The following is a 22472-nucleotide window of genomic DNA, read 5'->3' as shown; positions in this document are numbered from 1 at the left end:
CCACTGATGCAAATAAACCCAACCAGCACCGTGTGCCTTAACCACTGCTATTTAAATTCTGCAAAATGCCACAGTCACCTGTGGGACTTTCGGGATGAGAAAGGTGCTTCTTGTCTTAGTTTGGGCAAGACCTAGCTGAGGTGCCTTGCGCTTAAAGATGTGAAGAATCTTTCCTCAGTTTGTAGCACGGGGAGGAGGAGGCCAGAAAGGGGGCAGGGGCAGGTTTGTTTATTTATTTAATATCCGTCACCAAGGGAGAATCGGGAGGGCCCATCCCAGGGGCACTGGATGCGAGAAGGGCTTGGAAATTTGCGAAATGCTTGTGTGGGAACGCCAGAACTGAGGGCTCCGCTAGCGGGTTGGGAAGGGCTGGGCGGGCACAGGGGAGGAGGAAACCGGGTGGGAGGCGGGGGAAACTCAGTATAAAAGGCCCCAGACTTACAGGGGCCCGCCACTCCGAGCCACTTCTGGAAGGCCGGAGATGCAGCGAGATCCAGAGGGAGGGAAACGCGCCGTGCCACTAGACTGATCTGAGCCCACCGTCGGACCCAGTTGCTCCTGCATCGGAGGCGAGGAACCCGAGCTGTCTGCCAGACCCAAGCCCTTTCTCTTCCCAGCCAACCCCTGCAAGGCATGAGTGGCGCGCGGGAGCCCGAGGCTGCAGAGCGGTCATGAGGCGGTGGCCCAGGGGCAGCGGCTGTGCGTTTGCAGCCCACAGGTCCCCTCCGGGCGCGGCGCCTCCAGGATGAACCTCCAGACCCGCGACTGCCAGAGCTGAGATTTATCCCCAGGCCCCACCTGCGTTCTGCGCGCCTGGGCCGCGAGTACCCGGCCTCAGCAGCTTACCGCCGCGACACCTGCGCGCTGGACCAGACCCACGCCCAGTGAATCGGACTCGCCTCCCTCCTGGGCTCTACAAGGGGACACGGGTGCGTGAGCAGCGGTGTTCTGAAGGAGGCGGGCGGCCCACCGTCCTGGAGCAAGTGTCAAGATCCTTCTGGAACGACTTTTTATCCCTCTCTTAACACACGCACTCCAGCTGCAGGCGGGGGCGCACAGACACAGACACCTGGCTTGTCCTGCGGCCCCTTGGTTCTCCATCACCACAACTCCAACTCCACTTTATCAATAAAGGTTTCTAAACTTGCTCAGGCACCCTCACCCACCCACAACCCCGAGCCTCAGTGCGCCCCAAGGGCCGTGCTCTCGCTGGCCACAGTGACTTCAGCAGCGGTGGCGCGCACTTGGCACATCCTGGCAGGCGGACGCGGACCCCAGAGGGGTGCCCAAATAACCTCCAAACAGTGACAACCCCCGTGTACCCGGGGCCCCCATCTGGAGCCAGCTCACCCTAGCACTCGGCGGCGGGGCTGCTTGCCCAGCGTCCCGAAGTAGCCCAGGGAAGAGGGGAGGTGGCTCGTCCGGTGAGTGACTCAGGGCGGGGGAGCCAAGCGTGGAGGTAACTCCCGGCCGCCACTGAAGCCCTCCTCCTCCTTCTCCTCCTCCTCCTCCTCCTTCTCTTCCTCCTCCTCCTCCCGGCGCTCCTCTGGCGGCCGCTCCTGTTCCAGCTGCGGCGCCGCGGCCACATCTGGGGCGCCCATGTGCGCTCGGGGGCTCGGCTGCGCCCGCCCCGCCGCCGCCTCCGCTGCCCCCTGCCCGCAGGGCGGTCCCCGGCCCGACCTGGGTCCCGGGCAGCCCCTTGTCCCCGCCGCCGCAGGGAAGCGCCCGGGTTTGCTCCGCAGCCGGCTTGGACGCCCCCGGCCCCGCCGTGGCTCCGCCGTGGTGCGGTGGCGGCGGCGGCGGCGGCGGCGGCTCCTGCTCCCCCGGCCCGGCGCGCCCCGCCGCTCCCAGCGCCAACCCCGCTGGGCCGGGGAGCGGGGCCCCCACGGGGGCCGAGGCGGGAGCCCCGCCGCCGGGCTCCCGAGCTGCGACTCCTCCTCTCCCGGCGCCGCCGCCGCCGCCGCCGCCGCCGCCGCCCGCCCCGCCGGGTCCTAAAGCCGCGCGTCTCAAGAGGATGGTTCGCCTGGCGGCCGAGCTGCTGCTGCTGCTGGGGCTGCTGTTGCTAACGCTGCACATAACGGTGTTGCGAGGAACAGGAGCCGCCGACGGGCCGGCCGCGGCCGCGGGCAACTCCAACGAGACCCAGCTGCAGGTGAGTGCGTCGCCGGAGAGGGGCGCGCGTGGCCGCGGGGACCAGGGTAGCTGGGTGCTGAGCTAACGCTTGAAGGATGTGAGGAGACGGGACCCCGCCCCACCCGAGAGCAACTGTTTTGGCAGCAGTTTTGCCAGGGCAACCGGTCTTGGGCGGAGGCGGAGTGGGGATACGTGTTGGAAGGCTAGACTTGGCTCCGACATCTGGCGGAGTCGCTCCTCCAGGTCTGCCACAGGTCAGGTATCTGGGGGTGCGAGGCGTGCAATGGGCAGAGGAAGTGTGGAGCATGTATGTGTTTGCTTTGGGGTGCTGCCAGGCTTTGGGTGCCCTTTAGAGGCCGAGTAATGTTACTCCGGGAGGGGAGAGGGCGGAGTTGCGGAAGGAGACCTTATAGGATAATATCCCCAAACTGGGTTTGGGAGCAAGCACCCCGGTGAGTCTGCCCCTTCAGAGAGCGAGGAAAGTGGCCGGACATCCTCTCTTCTGCCACGCGGTCCCAGTGCCGCCCTGGTCTCTCGTTGGCCTCAGGAGAGGCTCCAGAGTTCCTTCTTGGCCAAGCAGGGGAGGGGGGTGCGGAGTCAAGGCACCTGCAGTGCTTTGCCCGCGGTTACTTGGGGCTTTTAATCTTATAGCAAAAACTTCTTCCCCATGCTTTGCCGGTGGTGAAGGTCGCCTTGGGAATGGGAATGCGGTTCTAATGATCGATTTCAGCTACGAGCGCAAGGGGACGGCGGGGGGAGGGAGTTGGCCGCAACTGGGGAGTGGGGGTCATACAAAAGGTGAGTTCTGGTTTCTGAATAAAGGATTGCCCAGGTAAGGACTTCCTGCCACTACCCTGGAAAGCTCTTTTCCTTGGGTCTAGGGGAGTGGCAACTGTCAACTGGGGCATGGGTAAAAGTCCACAGGGATTTTCTCAGAAAGCAACGGGAGTTCTCTCACTCCTAAAATCTCCTCGAATTAGTCCCTCTAAACTTCTGTGCTCTGCAATGTCGAGATAAATATTATTATACTTATTGTTTCTAAAAGACTTTACAATCATTGTCTCATTCATTTTTTACCTCTATATAATTTGTTTCAGAAAACCTTTACTTTTAAAGAGAATTCACTTCAACACTTGAAACAGTGCTTGCAATGCTACTGTTTTAAGTGCTTTACAAAACTTAACTGATTTAATGAGGTACTATATTATTAATATCCCCTTTACAGATGCAAAAAATAAATGAGGTACAGAGGGGTTAAGAAACTTGCCAAAGTTCACACTTTCCAAGCTCTTGATTAATTACACCAAGTTTTATCTCTGCCAGGGTATTATATACTAAAGCAGGGTGACCCTTGCACAGAAATGCAAAACCAGGAATGGAAAGGTATGCACCCCAGAGCTGAAAGTTCTCTTAAATTTAGGACATTTCTGAAAATGTCCTAACTTTTTGGGGTCTTCTCACCACCTTCTGTGGGCAAACTGGTATGTGAACAAAGTGATGGGGTTTCTTTGGAGAAATTGTAGGTACTGCCATTCTATAGACTAGTACACCCACCAGTCATATGGGAATAATACTTAATATCTTCAAGATTTCTGGAAGTCATATTTTATACATGATACTTTCTTTCCTCATGGACTCATGAAAAAGCTGTAACAGTGATGTTCTATGGAAAAGTAAATTTGGCAGATTTCTTTATGAGGTGCTTGCTATCATTAGAAGAACCTGGGGCCAGCCCTTTCTGCCTGAACAGTAAAGTAATGAGAGAAGCAGCTGGTGGAAGTGGGAATTGCAAAGGGGAAGTGGATTATGTACATTCTCCAAAGGGCTTTTGGCTGAAGAACTGCCCCAAGAGAGCAAAAGAAATGCAGGATTCAGATAGAGTACTTCTAGGAATAACCTGGGTCCCAAAGAGCCACTGATCCACCAGCTTCAGTTTTTCTTGTAGAAGCATTTGGTTACTCTGTCCACTCAATTCATTTATCCAGGCAGAATGATGAATTTAACAGTTTAGTTCATAGTTTCACTCTCTTTTGTAATTTGTTATTATAAAAGTTTTATAGTCTTCCTGACTAAAGTCATTTCATTGGCCCCCTGATTCCCTAAAGGTATTATGATTCAGATGGAGAATGTATGTTCCGTCAAGTGAGGAGGTCTGCAAAAGACATTTATTACCTCTTTTCAGGCACCAGAAAGTAAATCCGCTAGTAGCAGGTGTATCTGAAAACAAAAGTGTGGATGCTATATTCTTTCTGTTTACTGGATATTTTAACCTATCTTAAACTTCATTTAAATGTATTGGGTCTGTGTTACCTTAAGCTGCTAAAATTCTTTGCAACTGAAAAATTAATCCTTATAAATATTATTTTTATATTATCTCTGCTTAATACATTCTAAAATATGAGGTTGGAGCCAGAAATACAAAATGGTAGGTTTATTTACTCAAATTGGTAAACTCTGATATTTAAGATCTGGTAATTTTGACATATCAAGGACACCCAATAAAATAGTAGTAAGAATAACAATAATAAGAACTAAGATTTGTAAATTGCCTCCGTGTGTCAGACAGTGATCTTAACACTTTATATATATTAACTTTTTTAATCCTTACAAAAATGCCACATAAGTTAGGTACTATTGTTATCCCTATTTCAAAGAAAAAAAAAGAGTGAGGTTAACTAACTTGCTCAAGGTTGCACAGCTAGAAGCTGCTTAATTTGTTTTCGTTATTTTATGGTGTAAAAATCTTTGAAGAATATTTGTATTCCAAGTTCTTGGAAAAGTCATCATGTTGACTATGAGAGAGAAAGCCTTTTAACAATTTGCATTTTCAAACACATCTTGACAATTTTATTGCATAAAATATGAACATATATGTATATGTACACTTACATGGATACATCACACCACACACACATACATGACCTAACATGATCTCTCTCTCTTTTTGGGGGGGGTAGTTTCAGCATACTGGGGGATAGATTTTTTGACTCTGTGACTGCCCCTGTACTGGAGGTTTGCTGTTATGAGGTGGTAGCAGTAAAATGCTTTGAGCACACTATCTCAGTTGGTTATGTCATGAAAATAATGATGTTAGTCTTTGCTCTATTTTCAGTATTTTAAAATATATAATAAGAAGTTGTATAGTTGTTTGCAACAGCTGCATAAGATGCACAGAAACATCAACTTTATTCATTTTTGAATGAAATCTTATCTCTTCATTGAAATAAGTTTGGCTCATGTATATCAGATATGCAGATTAGTTCTTCCATATGTTTTTATAATAGTAGGAAAATAATTATATATAATAAAAGCAGCTTAGAAGACAGAACATCTCAAAATATACAACCCATAGGTAATAGTAATAATAATATTTATTTTACTTGAAATTCAGATAAGTGCCTCTTCACTCAGTCAGATTTAGAACCATGAATTTCTAGATTTTAAGTAGAAAAACTAGAACTCATTAAAGAAGCTACTTAATTTGTTTTCATTATTTTATAGTGTAAAAAATCTTCAACATTTAAGTATTATGAAACAGCAACTTGGTTATTTTTATAGTAACACTAAAGCAAATTAAACTCTGAAATGTAACTAAATGTCTTTGTTCTCTATCTCCTAACTACCATCTTATCTACACTGTGCCCCTTTTATCCCCTTAGCTGCATTCAATAAACCAACTTAGCTTCCTGTACTTATGGCTTCTCTGGATTCAAAAGTTCATCTGAGTTATTTATAGCAATGGAAGCAGAAGAAATATTTATTTGTACTTAATACAAGTAAGGTTCCTTACAATGACTTTATAGGATAGTATTTATATACCTATTTCACAGATGAGGAAATTGAGGCCTGGAGAGATCCAAGTAACTTACACATGGCCACACAGCTGTGGTGGGGCAGGGCCAGGATTCAGACCCAGGCCGGCTGACTGTGGAGCCCAAGTTCTTTTTCCAGTCCATCAATAAGACTCTTCCAGCTCTAACTCAACTCAACAGCTATTGTGTTTCTTGTTTCGTGACTTACCTGCCAATTTTCCAAGCAGGCTGTTTGCATGTGCACTGGGATGGGAGGAATTACTATGGCCAGCTTTGCAAATTATCTACCATGTTGACTTTTGTCTCCTATACTTTGTAATGTTTGGACCAAACTTTCACTCTTAACATGCTCATGCTGCCTTTGGCCATGCAGAAACTTTCCGTTTTAAATATAATCAACTCTGAATCACTTTCCTTATGTCTTTTGGTTTTCTTGCCTTATTTAAGAAAGTTTTCCTCAAATAAAGATTGTCAAAATTTTCAAATATATTTTGTTCTAACACTTTTAATTTTATTCATTTGCTTTTGTTTGTTTAAGACTACAATATACTTTGAAGTTATTTGTGAGTTTAAGGTTTAAGATAAAGCTATAATTCTTGTTTTTGTCCCAGTAAATAGCCACTTGTCCTACCATATTTGTTAAATACTCCATTCTACATTTATGGATACAAAATAACATTTTTATCACATACTAAATTTTCCACATGTACATAAGTCTGTTTTTTGACCTTCATTTTTCTATTTATATATCAACATCACACTAGATTTAATGTAATTCATAGAATGTTTTATTACAGAAAACTTCTTTTCATTTAAAAAAAATCTTTCTTAAAATTCTCATAAAATGTCTTCATTCAAACAGACTTTAGAATTATTTAAAAATTCATTGACATTTTAATAGGAATTGCTCCATATATTTTTGGTTAAGTTAAAAAGATACCTTTTTAAGATAAAAAAAGGAATTTCAATTATGTAGTGTTGTAACAGTGTTTTAATACACAAAAATAATTTCATTGTTTTATCATTTTCTTTAAAATTATGATTTATGTAAGATGAGACAGGGTCCCTTAAACTATCCTCATTTTTTTTCTTTTTTTTTAGTTTTTTTTCATTTTACTTCTCTGATTGGGTGTTTTCTGCTACCTTGTCTTCCAAATCACTGATTCTATCCTCTGCTTCATCCAACCTGCTGTTTTTACATATTTTTAATTTTTAATTAATTTATTTTTAAGCATATTTTATTGATTATACTGTTATAGTTATCCCTATTTCTATCCCCTTTGCTCCCCTCTGTCTAGCACCCTTCTTCCCTCCAGCAATCCCACCCCCTTTAGTTCATGTCCATGGGTCATGTGTATAAACTCTTTGGCTTCACCCTTACTATTCTTAACTTCCCCGTCTATTTTGTACCTACCAATTATGCTTCTTAATCCCTGCACCATTTCCCCATTTCTTCCCCTTCCCCCTCTCAGCTGATACCCTCTAAGTGATCCCCATACTTATGATTCTGTACCTATTCTAGTTGTTTGCTTTGTTTGTTTTTGTTTTTATTTTTATTTTTTAGGTTTTGTTGATAGCTGTTAGTTTGTTGTCATTTTACTGTTCATAGTTTTGATCTTCTTTTTCTTAAATAAATTTCTTTAACATTTCATATAATAATGGCTTGGTGATGATGAATTCCTTTAGCTTTACCTTGTCTTGGAAGCACTTCATCTGCCCTTCCATTCCAAATGATAGCTTTGCTGGATAGAGTAGTCTTGGTTGTAGGCCTTTGCTTTTCATCACTTTGAATACGTCTTGTCAGTCCCTTCTTGCCTGAAAAATTTCTTTTGAGAAATCAGCTAATAATCTTATAGGAACCTTTTGTAGGTAACTCTTTCCTTTTCTCTTGCTGCATTTAAGATTCTCTCTTTAACCTTTGACATTTTAATGATGATGTGTCTAGGTGTGGTCCTCTTTGGGTCTAGCTTGCTTGGGACTCTCTGTGCTTCCTGGACTTGTATGTCTATTTCCTTCACCAAATTAGGGAAGTTTTCCTTCATTATTTTTTCACATAAGTTTTCAACTTCTTGCTCTTCCTCTTCTCCTTCTGGCACCCCTATGATTCGGTTGTTGGCATACTTAAAGCTATCCCAGATGTTCCTAAGCCTCTCCTCATTTCTTTCAATTCTTGTTTCTTCATTCTTGTACTGGTTGATTGTTTATTTCTTCCTTATGTTCCAAATCATTGATTTAAACCCTGGTTTCCTTCCCTTCACCATTGGTTTTGTGTGGGTTTTTATTCATTTCACCTAGCATAACCTTCACTTCTTCCCTTATGCATTTGCCATACTCAAGCAAGTCTGTCAAGTATGAGCATCTTTATCACCAGTATTTTGAACTCTTCATCTGTTGGGTTGGCTATTTCCTCGTCGCTTAGTTCTATCACTGGAACCTTGATCTGTTCCCTCTTTGAGAGCATACTTCTCTGTCTCCTCAACTTGAAAGCCTCCTGTGTTTGCCTCTGTGTCTTAGGTAGAGCTGTTGCACCTTTTAAGTTGCAAGGGGCAGAGCCTTAGGTACTCATCAGTGCCGGCAACCTTTTTTACCATGTTGTGGCACTGTATGTGGGTGAGGGGTCTGAGAGGAAACAATGCCACTTGCTCAGCACTCACCTCCTTTCCAGCCATTTCTCCCACTTCTGTATGGGACTGGTGTTTCTCCAGCTGTTGCTCTTGTGGTTCCCAGAGTGGATGGGTTTGCAGATATTCTAGGACCACTGGGGCCCTCTAAACAAACGGACTCTGCTGAGAGACTGGCAGTTTCTTCTGCCACAGCAACCCCCACTAGTTTTCACAATCAGAAGCAGTAAAGCTTTACTTCCCCCAGCACTGGAATCGTGAGCTGCATGGTCTGGTCTAGGGCTAGGATCACTCCCCAGGTGTCCCTCCCTACTTTTTATAATGTGTGACTATGCTTTCTGCCAGCCAGCCACAGCTCCTGCCTTGCTGCTGCCACTGTCACAGCCGCTGCCACACCATGTCCTCTCTGCTCTAGCTCTGTCCCTTCCTACCTGTATGGATGGGTATTACTTCTCTATATCTTTGTTTGTTGGACTTCCATGCAGTTCTATTTTCTGGTAGTTCTGTTTTTTTTTGTTTTTTTTTTTTGTTTGTTTTTTTTTAGTTTTGAGGTAGTCGTATTCCTTCTTAGTTGTAGAGGAAGATACAGTGTGTCTATCTCTGCCTCCATCTTGGCTGGACCCTCTTCTCAGAAATTTAATCTATAATTCAATTTTATTATATCATTTCAAATTTCAATGAAAAGTTCTGATGCTATTTCTTTATAGGTGAATTAAAAAAAAACTAGACACTTTTCAGTTTTTGTCTTTTTTCATAATGTTCAGAAATTTCATCCGGCTATGTTTAGATTTAGGGTTTTAATTGTTAGTCATGTTCAGCACTTGGTGGACCCATTTAATTTGAAGCCTCAAGTTCATCTTTAGCTTGAGAAAATTTCTTTAGTAATTTCTTTGAGTATTTCCAGTACTCCTTTACTCTGATTTTGAAATTCCTAATAGAGTTTAAAACTGATATATCTCTGTTGTCTCAATTTTTTCACCCACATTTTTATCTCTTCGTGGTTTGCTAATGTGTTTTATGTCATGGCTCTTTCATCTTTTGCAGCGTTAGTTTCCTGTCCTCACTCTTTTCTCCCAGCTTCTAGAGTTTATCTTCTCTTCTCTTTTATCTTCTCTTCTCTTCCCTTGTCATTGTCCTCCTCCTCTTCCTCCTTCTCCTCTTTCTTATGATCTCTCTTTTTCTCTTTCTCCTTGAAATTTTAAAAAAGTTTTCTTATCAATAAATAATTACATATAATAAAATGTGGGTCTTAAATGTTCGGTTCCATTTTTGACAATTGTATATGGCCATGTAGCTATCATCAAAATTAGCATATTGAACATCCTAATAATCCCAGATAGTCTTCTAGTGCACCTCTGAAGGCAATTCACTCCTCTCAGAGACAGCCAATGTCTAATTAGTATCACCATAGATTAATCCTACCTGTTCCACATCTTCATATAGATGGAATCATACTGTACACATTTTTTTGATGTGTCTGGCCTCATTTGCTCAACATAATGTTTTTGAAAATCACTTACATTGTTGTGTATATAAGTAGGTTTCTCTTTTCTATTCCTTAGTTGTATTTCATTGTATGACTATACAACAATTTATTTACCCATTCCCCTATTAATGGACATTTGGGTTGTTTCCATTACTTTGGATAATATCAATAAGACAATGTTAACATTCTTATATAAGCCTTTCTGTGCACATGTGTTTTCATTTCTCATGAGTAAATACCTAGTACTGAAAGTGACACAGCCTCTATTCTTGATATTATTATGGGAATTCTTCTAGGAAAAGTCACTTTTTTAGAGATCTTTCTTTCACTTTCTCAGCTCTGTAGTTTTTACTCTCCATTGGTATCATTTGTTTCATTCCCACCAGAAATCATTTCTTCTTCCATAGGTGACCCCTTCTCAGTTTTCCACTTCTGTTGTGATTTATCTTTATATTTTGTCTGCCCTTTCAAGAGAATTTGGAGAGAGAAAAGAAGTAAACAAAAATACTTGGTCCACCACCTTGAACTGAAACACTATAATTTTATTTCTTAATTTTACTTTCCTGTATACAGATCAGGAGAAAGTTATATTATTTGTGCGGCCTCTTCACTTATTTTCTTTCAGCTATGTTCTAACAGGCATTGATCTTTGAGACTGGGGGACAACCTCAGAGGTCATGAAAACTATCCATTCAGGAAAGAATAATCTATTTTTGGTTTTAAAGCCTCCAAAATAATGAATCCAATAATCATCTTCTGTATGTCATATTGGTATTTTCTGGCAGCCTTCAGTGTCAGAACACTTTTCCTTTAATGCCTCCTTTAAATCTTGTGTCATGTCTTTCTTCCCAGGATTTATGAGCAGGTGACTGTCCTCTTCTCAGAAAACATCTCTTGCAGGACTTTTAAGATTATTGTTTAATAGTTCCTCTGTCTTTTCCAGAATTGATTATCTCAGTTTCTTTAACTTGTCTTCATTGGCCTTATTTTACAAAATTTTAGTGGTTTATGTGGTTCTCTTGCTTCTCTCTCATCTTCTGAGAGCATCTTTCTTTTACAACCCTTGGCTCAAAATTTCATAATTCAAAAAGAAAAGGATGGTGATGAATCCCCTTTCTTCAGTAACACAAAGAGTATTCCTCTGTATTAATCCCCTATAAGACAGAAGATTAATTAAGGGATGGGATAGGGACATCAGTTTAAGGCCCGGGATTATATGCATTGAGTTTAAGAAACAGCAAGGGAATGTGTTATTGAAAAAAACAAATCTCATTTTACATTTTGTTTAAACCTTGTCTATACTCCCTTTCCATAGAACTTCATAAGAAGCCTTGATAACAAAAAATATAAAGCTTAATTTATTTCCTTCTGTGGCATATTAGTCCAGAGGTCAGGTGGGTTGCCATGCTGCTAATGTTATCATGCTGGTGCCCAGTGTTCCTCTTGGGACTAAGCACTTACTGCCTGCAGTAGTCTCTGGCTTGATAACATAACCTATGACCCTTTCTCTTCTTTGCCTTATTTTCCCTTCCCCTTTCAGCTTCTTGGGCTTATCTCCCAGATATACTATTTGCCTTTTTTTGGCTCAGGTGTTTCTTCTAGGGCAGCGGTTCTCAGCCTGTGAGTCGCAACCCCTTTGGGGGTCGAACGACCCTTTCACAGGGGTCGCCTAAGACCATCAAAAAACACATATATAATTACATATTGTTTTTGTGATTAATCACTATGCTTTAGTTATGGTTAGGGGTCACCATAACATGAGGAACTGTATTAAAGGGTCGCGGCATTAGGAAAGTTGAGAACCACTGTTCTAGGGGAACCCAAATAAAATAAAGCATTGTTCAAACCTAAATTGTGGGGATAGCAATGACTTCTATATGTAGTAACGGTATAGGAGAGAAAGAAGGCAGTTCCATGAGGCATCTGCTGATTCTTGTTAACAGCGTTGAAGTCTGTTAGCCTCAGAAAGGGATATGCTGTGGGCAACAATGGAATTAGGCCACTCCAGGCCCTCCTACAGCAGCTAGGAATAGGGTCACACCTAGGCAAAGCCTACAAATTACTCATGTTTAGAGAGCTAGCTGGTTACTTCTCCCCTGAGACCTGATCCTGTGCTTGTTTGCTATTTTAGGTGGGAGAATGTGCGGCAATGGGAAGTCTTCAAAGGTGTGTAAAATTGTCATTGTCCTCTAATGCCTGAAAAAGGCAGAGACCAGGGCGCCTTGATAAATATAGCTTTACATCAACTCCCCAAGCACAGACCAGCACGTGTCACTGGAAAGTTCCCTCTATAAACTGAGTAGAAGTAAAAACAGTAGGTTCACTACACCTTCTTCCTGTTAGCTCAACCCATGCACATTTTAGTAAACCAAGTCATCTTTCATAGAGCACTCTCTGTGAGTGATGTACCTCTGTAAGAAAGCAATATTCCCTCTCCACTTTGGAAGAGACAGTGTTGCAAGGCCGATGTAACAGGAAAATTCTATCTTCATGTTTGGGGCCTTGGGCTGTTGGACTTGTAGTTTGCGGTGTCCCCATTCACTAGATGTTTAACAGAAGGGACATGGGAAAAAGAAGGTAGACTGTGAATGCAATAGAGTGCTTCCTGCTGAATATTTCATCTCTATTTTCAAAAACAACAAGGTGTGGCTGGAATCTATATGAAGAATGCAGGGAAGCTGGAAATTATGTCATATGGCCACCTGCATCTAAATGTCAGTGCCAATGAAGCAAATAAAAAACATGCCTTGGAGACAGAGATGGGAAGAGAATGAGGGGAAAAGTGGCAGTTGTGTTATTATTTTTTAAATACAGCTTTATTGAGCTGTAATTAACATGCATTGAACTGGAATTACATATTTAAAGTAAACAATCTGATTGATGATTTTGACCCCTGTGAAACCATCAGCACCATCAGGATGTTGAAGAAATTTCCAAAAGTTTCTGTGCTCCTTTATGATTCCTCCCTCATTCTCCAGCCATCTCCAGGCCACCATGGATCTGCCTTCTGTTTAGATTAGTTTTTGAACTTACTAAATCTTTTTTTAATCCTCATGCAAGGTTATGTATTTTATTGATTTTAGAGAGAGGAAGGTTGCCTCCCATACACAACCCAACTGGGGATTGAACCCACAGCCTTTTGGTGTACAAGACAATGCTCGAACCAACTGTGCTACCTGGCCAGGGCCACTTACCAGATTTTTATATAAATGGAATCATACAGAATGCACAGTACAATGAGCTTCTTTGCTCACCGTAATGATTTATCGATTCATCCATGTTGTTTTGTGCATAAAGACTTGACCTTTTTTATTGTCACTTAGTATTCCATTGTATACAATTACAATATACATATCCATTCAACGATTGAAGCACATTTAGGTTGTGTTTCAATTTGGGTCTATTAAAATAAAGTTTGCTATGAACATTCAGATATAAGTCTTTGCATGAACGGGTGTTTTCATTTCTTTTGTGTGACTACTTAAGAGAAGAATGACTGGGTCATACTGTAAATGTATGTTTATCTTACTAGGAAATTATGACAATCTTTGTAAGGCACTCACACAACATATTTGGATTCTACAATGACCTAGGGACACCAGTGGAAAACTTCAGAGAATTTGGAAGTTGAATTCCCTAATGATACCTTCCTTGAGTTAAAACATAGGTGTGTGATCTATATTATAGTTTGAAAACTAAAAGGAGAGAAGATACTGTCTCCTTGGAAAGAATTCTCCTATTATTTTTCTTTTTCTTTTTTTATTTTTTAGGATACTCAAAGTACAAATGTCTCATGGGGCTGGGGCTGGGGCTCAATTCTCCAAGTTATGGTCATCACAGTGATGGTGGAAGGGAAGTTAGGTGCTAGGCAGGAAAACCGGCTGAAAAAGTGTCCCAACAGAAAACTCAGATTCCTCCATAAGCTCCCTTCATCTTCCTTTCCCTGTGCCCTGCCTGACTGGAAATTAAGAAAACGAGATATAATGTTGTATCTCCTGCCTGGGGACAGACCCAATTACATTGTGATTTGGAAATATAATATTGATTATGAGCCAAAAATGAATTGGAAGATGGGTTTACTGCTGGGCACCTTCAAATTCCAGGGAGTATAAAGGACAAAAATTTTCAAAAGGGGGGAGATATCATTAGGTGTTTCTAATCCTTAGCCCAGAAAATGGGCTGAGGAAATGTTAACATGAGCCTGAGCTGACTTCCTGACCACTCTGGCCATTCAGAGAGTGTAGATTATTAGACACACACAGTACTCTCGCTGAAGGGCAAGGACTGTCCTTCCCTTACATATACAGTGGCCCATCCACTGCGCTGATGTTCACCAGGTGCAGTTGTGGCCCAGATATATACAGGTGAGAAGCTCGGGATGACTTATCAGCCCTTGCACCCAAGGTGTGATCTCTGGAGCAGCAGTGGCAGAAACTCCTGGGAGCTCTTTAAAAAAAATGAGAATCTCAGGCTCCACCCAGAACTATTGAGTCAGAATCTGCATTTTAACAAGGGCCCCAGGTTAATCATATGCACAATACAGAAGTGCTGGTCACAACTTTCTTTCAACTTGCAAGGCTCAGGAAGTACTTCATACAGGTCAGGTATTATTTAGCTATTGTCCAATTATGCTGCATGGAAAATTACCCCAAAATGCAGTGGCCTGTAACAATAGGCATGTATTCTCACACTCAAAAGTCAGTAGGTTGGATGGGGTTCAGTAGATCTAGGCAGGTTAGGCTCCAAGTTGTGGGTTGGGTCTGGGTGTCTTCCATGTGTCTCCCATACTTCTGCAACCAGCAGTCTACCTGCTGTGCATTTCTCTCATGGTGATGAAAACACACAGAGAAGCAGAGGCAAGCCTAAATGGACAGCACACTTCAGCCTTTGCTTGGGTCACACTATTAGCACCCCAACAGCCAAAACTAGTCACAAGGCCCATTAGAGTGGCCAAAGGCGTGGGCTGTGGATTTGTGCAAATTTCACTTCTGCTTCTCAGTTATGTGTATGCCCTTAAGCAAAAGTCTCATGCTTCTCTGTGCTTGTTGTCTTGTTCAGTAAAATGAGACAATAATAGCTACATCACTGGGAGGTTGTAATGTTGTGGAGGACCATCCTTGCTGCACAGGAATGGTTTAACTCATGGTGTTAGTATCACAGAGCTGGGTGACCTTGGGCAATTCACTTCAATGCTTCATTTCATTTTTTATATTTAAGAATAGACATCCTAATGGGATAATTCTACAAATTTTGAAGTTTATCTTCAGAGTTGTTGATGATGATGATGCTATAAAAGCCTACACTGAGTATTTATTCTGTGCCAGGAACTGCTGTAAGGACTTTATATGTATCTATTCTTTTAATTCTCATTGTAGCCCAATGGGGGTTACCTCTATTTTGCAACTGAAGAAACTGAGTCAGAACAGTGTGAGGAAATCAGGTTTTAACATTTGTTTGTTCTGAGTACCTCATGTGGAAGGTAATATCACAGAACTGACACAGTCCAGGCGGCCACATATGGCTGACACACATTCTGCCTCATGCCAATCAGCGATGCTTCTAAAAAGGTTATTCCTGGCTTCTTCTTACATATAAGGTAAAGAAAGGACAAGGGCTGCTCCAGAGAACAGACTGGGGAAGCAGCCACCTGTCTGCTTACGCAGAGTCCCCCTCTGCACCCTGCCTAATTGTGCAGCCATGTCCTGGGAAGCTGATACTGGATTAACATGCTAAACCTTTCCATTGTGACCCAACCATTCCCTAGGGCTGTGCTGTGCTGTGGGGTTGCTCAGCCTGGCTTTGGGCCAGAGGTAGACTGAGGGGAAGAGTGAAGCCCAAAGGATCCTGCCTCTGAAAAATTCAAGCTGGAAAAGGCCACGGATTGCTCTGTCAGCACAGGACTCTGCCTGCCCACCAGGGATTGTTTCCGAGTCAAGATTCACATGTCCATGTCTTTCCATCTTCCTTCTGAATGGTCTCTCTTATGTAGTTTCACTGCTTAAAAGTCGTGTGCTCTGTGGTAGAGATGGAACTGTGCTTGTCAATATGTTACTCACCTCTCATGGAGCAGTAACAATTTAAGCCTACAACTTCTTTTGCTGAGGGAGGGGCACCCTTTCCTACCTTTCTTTTTCAGACATAAAAAGAGGAACAGGACATGCCTAGGGACAGGAGTTCCACAAGCTCTGTGAGCTATATACTCCACTTTTGAATAACTGTTGCTCCCAGAATTACTCCTTGTGACTAATTAGATTTTCCCTTTTTCTCAGTGCATCACCAAGTCCTTTTCCCTCAAGGTCTTCTGAAAAACAAGTGGTCAGAGTTTTTTAAATGTTCTCTATAGTTGAGAGTAGTTTCATATTTTCTTTTTCATTTATGGCATTACATTTCTAATATCTAATCAGCTTGCAGACCATTCCAGTTCCAGATCTTTTTCTGTTATTCTTTCTAAGTCCCCGACTGCCCTGTAGCCACAGTGAATTTTATCTTTTGTTTTATTTGTGAAAGGCTGTGTCCTACACTTTGGGTATGTTCTACCGCAACCTCTGTCTTCTCCCTTTGATGTTTAGTTGGGACCAGTCTCATTTTAACTATCTTAATAGCATATCAACTTGGTGATTACCACAAAATTGAGTATTGACTGGATAGATAGCTAAAATGGAAGGAAAAAAATGACTTTAAAAATGTATCACCACTAAAAATGTGAAATCAATCTATTATTGCATCAAAATGGCAAAAAGGAAAAAAGAAAAATGAAGACACCAAGTATTAGTGAGAATGTGGAACACCTATAAGGAATGTAGCCTGATGTGAACATTTTGGAAAATTGTTTTTCCAAAGTAACTATGAAGCCAGAATACATATATATAGTCTCCTCTCACTTGGCAATCCCACCTACCTTGGGTATATACCCAATAGTAATGTATTCATGTATGCACTCAAAGACCTGGCAAAGGATGCTCTATTTAAAATAGCCCCAAACCGGAAATGTCAGAAATGCCCCATCAACAGTAGAATGTATAATAATGCACTAAATACACATACTGAGAATGAACAAAGGACAACTACCGGCAACAGGTACAACCTCATAAATGTAATGTTGAGTAAAAGTAAAAGAAGCCAAACACAGGAGAGTGCATGCCATATAATTTTGTTCCTGTGAAGTTCATAACCAGGAAAAACTAGCCTATGCTGTTGGAAAAGAGGACACTGGTCACCCTTGTCAAAGAAGTGACCAGAAGGGTCATTTGGGGTGCTGGTAATGTTATGTTTCTTGATCTGAATGTTGGTTACACAAGTGTGTTCAGTTTGTGAAATCCCACTGAACTGTATAGTTACATATGTGTATTTTTCCATATGTATATTATACTGCAATTAAAAATATAGTGAAGAATGCAGCAGGCAGGGGAGACAGTGCAGAAGAGAAAGCCATTTTTCACTGATAAAGGCAACCCGCATCCCTGGAGCTCGCTCTTGGTGCTCCCTGATGTGCACTACCCTGCACACTGGTCTCCACATTTTAATGAATGTGGACTAGTTTTGATTATGAGGACCCTCCTCTACCTCTGAGGCCCAGTGCTATTGTTACAACATCAAAGACCAACTGCTGGCTAAAATAGAGCCCATATGAAAAGAGTGACCAGCAAATTTACTGCTTGACTTCATTCCCTTTAAATGGAACTGGCCCCATGGTCCTCTTTCAAAGCTCAATTATGGACATATATCTTCTTTATAGGACATTGTGTATAATAAAGAGAAGCAATATCTTAAAAATTGTCAAAAAATACCTTTGAGAGAGTATGCAATGGGCATTCCATCGCTGTGGTTACATGTGCCCAAGCACTTCTAAACATCTAGCCATTGGTCTGAGAGACTTCTATTCAACATGGTGACTTTTTTAGACTAATTGAGTTATATTTTTATGCTCTGATCCTTTCCCTAGGCTGTGCAAGGTCTTGGGAAAGTTATTAATGGAGGTGATTTACTTCAAACCAGAAGGCCACCTCACTGAAATCAGGAAAAGTGGTGAAGTTCATGAGCCATTACTCATTTACTTACTTGGGGTTGCCCTTCATAGAGTAAACATTCATTAAAGAGAGAGGCCACACTAAGCTCCTGGATCAGTTACCTGCAGTCCCCCCATGTCTGTGTGGACAGCATTCCTTCACACAGCACTGGTGTGGAAATCTCAGGGAGTTGCTGACATTTACAGATACTAGAACTGAGTAGAAAAAGAACGGTTGTTTCTGTGACAACCAGAAAATGAAGAATGTAATGACTTTTCTAAGAGGGAAAACAGTTCTACAGTATACAACTAAAATTACTTATCACATAAAGGATATCTTTGATTTAGCCTGACCCAGGTGCTGGAGAAAGAGGCACCTGAAAAAATTACCAGCCCACTCAAAACTGAACAATGCAGAATGATCCTTACAATATGCAATCACTTATTACAGCAGTGAATCTGCCCACAGGGGATAAAACATCTTAAAGAGCAGCCAAGTCATCCTGACTCATAGCTTCCACTTCTGTTTAATCTGTTACTCCCAAAAATGTTCAGCACTACAATCTTTGCTTGAAAAAAGGCTATCTACTGCCTAGATCTTTTCCTTTCTGCTCCCCTCACTGGCACATGTAGGAAGACACACTTACCGGTGAAACAGCTGTGATTTTCCTGCTGAAATATGATGAAGCAAAACACTCTATTGAAAAGACACCTATGAAATGAGATAAATCTCATCTATAAATAAGAAAAAGCAGTGACTGAAAAAACGGGATATTTGGAGAAACTATGGAATCACAAGAATAGTGACGCTAAATAGTGAACAACAGGTAAAAATGATGAGAGCCAGGCTCTTCAGAAGGTACCTGTGACAGATGACTTTTCTTTCCCAAGTTCTCCCCACTGGCATCATTGCTCTGAAGTGCAGTCCAGTGCAGTTCCCATGTCCCACAGTTGTTCTCTCACTGCTTTTTCTTCAAGCCTGCTCCCCAGTGCTAAACTCTGGGATAACCCAGAAAGTAATATCAATGTTCTTGGCCTTAAATTTGCACATAAATTGGGAAGAAGTGAAGGAAAGTAGGCCCAGTGAACTCAATTACCCAATGGTATGGCCCAAGGTAACGGAAGAATTGTGCACTGTAGGGCTGAGAGCACAATTCCCACCTTCCTAACTTGAATGAAGGATAGGGATCTGAACAGAAGAGAAAACAGAGAAAGAGTCACAGCTTTAAAGAGCTACCCTCTAATTAAGGAGACTGCATGTTTCTCTGGACCTCTGAATGGTTGCTGCAAGATTGCTCAAACCATTAACTCAATTTACTTTACTTTGTGGGCTCCTGTGTGTATCTATTGTTCCTTTGGGTTGGAGTTCTTCATGCCACTTAGGATGCAGTGTAAATAGAAGTGCTGTGGAAACCTGCCAGTGAGATGGAGTCTGCCCAGTTGACCAGAGCTGTCTGTGGGCTACACAGACTCCCTTTAAAAGAAAAACTCTGCACCCACAAAACCCCAAGTGTTCAGCCTGGAGCAACATGAAAGGGCCATCTGTGGGCTCCCCATTGAGATCCAAGGGAAAGTGGATGCTGACAGGAGAATTGCTGTGGCCATGCCCCTGGAATGTTCTGTGTCTTGGTCCTAACAATCCAAGTGGAGTGCCTTTTGTGTCACCAGGATACATGGGCACATGACAGGTGCTCGTATACACAGGGCTCACTCCTGTGGCTGCAAGTATAGTCACTGCCCTGCTCACTGGGTTGAACCAGGGCTTCATCTAAGCTCTATGTCACCCTCGCAACCCTGAAGAGGTCCTCTGCTTAGAAGGCAGATTGCAGACACTCACCAAATCCTAGAATTTTGTTTCTGGCAAGAAATGAAAAACTGAGTCCCACCTTCTCATTTTGTACATGAGAAATCCAAAACTCTGAAAAATAAAAGGACTTGCCCGAGACTATACTCCCTATCCCAAGCTGACTGACTTGCAGGCCAGTCCTCTTTCACAAAGCCACACAACCCCCCATTTGTGAACATCTTTAAGAGTTTTCATGGTCTTGCTTTGCTGAAGAGAACTGCAGCAAAATGTACTTCTAAAATGCTCAGGCTCTGCAGCATTACAGTTGCTGTTAGGTTGTTATGGGATTTGAAAGGAAATGAACATGAATTGTGTCTCTTATTTCAGAGATGATCAGGTTGTAGTCAGATAGTAACGTTTGTATAAGTATAATGAAATAACGTTTATATAAGTATAGAGCACAGCCCAACTATAGAGTAAGCATTCCATAATTTCTTTCTTTCTTTCAGCACATACATGCATCTACTGAGTGCATATTATGAGCAGGCATTGGGCTGGATAGTGGAGATTCACTAGAGAACAAGCTTATGTTCTAGAAGGAGAGATTAACAGTAACTAACTGATAATAGTTATTATAGGTGCTTAGCAGTACATAAAAAGGGAGCAAAGATAAGAAATACCTGGGGTACCTACTGAAAGAGGTGGCCAAGTAAGGACTTGGCAGAAAAGGGTTATGTCTTGAGCTGGGGAATAGGAAAAGGCCAGCTCCACAAAGAACTAGTGGGAGAGCAGGTCAGGCAGATGGGATCACAAGCATCAAAGCTCTGCGGTAAGTGTGTAGATATAATGGTGGGAACATGATTACCATTAGAAGATTGGTTCCTCTTCCTTCAGTGAAATATGCAGTGAGGACAATGAGGAAGAGTAGGAGACTTGGAGAAAGAAGAAATGAAATAATTATCTTGGATACTGGAAAAGGCAAGATTGTGAGGAAAGGGCAGTTGTTTCTGGAACGGAACTGAGTATTTATCTGAGGTCTGAGAACATGAATCTAAAATGGAGCAAGTTTTTCAAATTAGGATATTTTATTTTGTTTATCACCAATCTGTCTGGCTACCAACCTAGAGAAGTTGGGTCGTTAGGTTCAACTAGAACTGAGGTTTTACAAATAAAATAAATCAGAGGGAGAGAAGGTAGCAAGAAGGGTTGAGGGAAGTTGAAAAGGAATGATTATAATAAGGGAACAAATAAAAGAGAAGGCTGAAGGTTGCTGAGAAAATGGTAGTGCACTGCAGCTCTCAATGGAATTTGTACTCTAGGGAAATGAGAGAACAGAACAGGAAGTATCTTTGTGTAGAATATTTGCTGACAGAAGTGCAGAGGGCTGCTGAGGTGCAGAGAAGAAAAAGGTTTGCAGTGATGAGGAGGTCAAAGAACTGGAAAGGCCATCTACATGGATGTTGAAGTCATGAAATAGTGGAGACTGAGGCACAAGCTTAAATTTAAATGAGTGAAAGAGAATGAATAGGAGCTGCATTTAAAAGATGGGACTCTATCATCCTGAAAATAGCAGGGGTTTTTTTTGTTGTTGTTGTTGTTGTTTGTTTCTTTGTTTTACTGTTTTTGTTTTTGTTTTTTTTCAGAAAGAAAGGAAGAAATGGTCAGGAAGCAGCTAAGGGGACCAGGAAGATCTAGGAGGTGGTTGAAGGAATATTCAGAGAAGAGGTTGAAAAGGAGATTGCTTATCATTGCTTATCATGGAGTGAAATTCCTAGAAGGTCCGGTAGACAAAGGGTTTGGGAATGTGGAGGAAGACAGGTTGAGTCCAATTAAAGGACATTCAAAGCATTGTGGGGTGGAAAGCCTATGGTCATGGAAGATCTCTCAGTGGCATCTAGACAAACCATGGTGAAACTGGCCTTAAGCGTCTCTTGAATGGAGATGCCACCTTTACTCAATGGCATGGTAGCCTTTGGACTCTTGCTTCTATGGTTATTTAGGCTGGGGTAAAGGCATCAGATGAGGGGTAGAGATTAATTAGGCCTCACAAGATGTGCCTGAGGCATCAGATCTCCCAGAGTTCATGTGTGGAATGGTGGAAGCTGGTATTTGTATAGGTCTCATCTGGTTTTATCTACCTGCTTTTGTCAAACACTTATATAGTACTGAAAATGGGTCTAGCCCTTTTATTAGCATCTGACTAATATTAATTTATTTAATCCTCATAACAATACCATGAGAAAGGCATTATTACTATCCCTATTTTACACAATAAGGTTAAGTAACTTGCCCAAGTCATACAGTTAATAAAGGTAGAGGTAGGATTTAACCTTGACTGTCTGGATCTGAGAGTCCATGCTTTCAATTCCTGTGACTTCAGTGGCTTGGGGCAGAAGTTCCTTTTCCATTTTTTGAAAGAGTTCTTGCCTTGAGAGTCAGAAGACATGAATTTGAGTCTCCGTGCTGGTATTAACTGGCTGCGACTTTGAGCACAGCATTTAAATTCTGTAATCCTTAGCTTTCTTAGTGTCAGTTCCATGCAGTCATTCAGGGACCCAGGATGATGGAAGTTCTGATGTCCTCTTAAGAGTCCTAGCTCAGAGGGACACATATTAGTCCTGCTCACATC

The 22472-nt window shown here is 42.2% G+C and overlaps 1 protein-coding gene across 1 annotated transcript in view; it reads left to right on the top strand.

Moving 5' to 3' along the window:
• The first annotated feature begins 440 nt into the window (after positions 1–440).
• Positions 441–22472, top strand: part of ISM1 (isthmin 1) — a 73207-nt gene continuing 51175 nt past the window's right edge. Inside the window, exon 1 of the mRNA XM_090286043.1 lies at positions 441–2152. Within this exon, the coding sequence (XP_090142169.1) occupies positions 2015–2152 (138 nt within the window). The 5' untranslated portion in view covers positions 441–2014. The remainder of the gene's footprint in view (positions 2153–22472) is intronic.

Source organism: Furipterus horrens, unplaced genomic scaffold, assembly GCF_987537825.1.
Source record: "Furipterus horrens unplaced genomic scaffold, mFurHor1.1.pri manual_scaffold_8, whole genome shotgun sequence".
Classification (NCBI taxonomy): domain Eukaryota; kingdom Metazoa; phylum Chordata; class Mammalia; order Chiroptera; family Furipteridae; genus Furipterus; species Furipterus horrens.
Note: the sequence above shows the minus strand (reverse complement) of the source record. Positions and strands in the feature narration are given on the sequence as shown.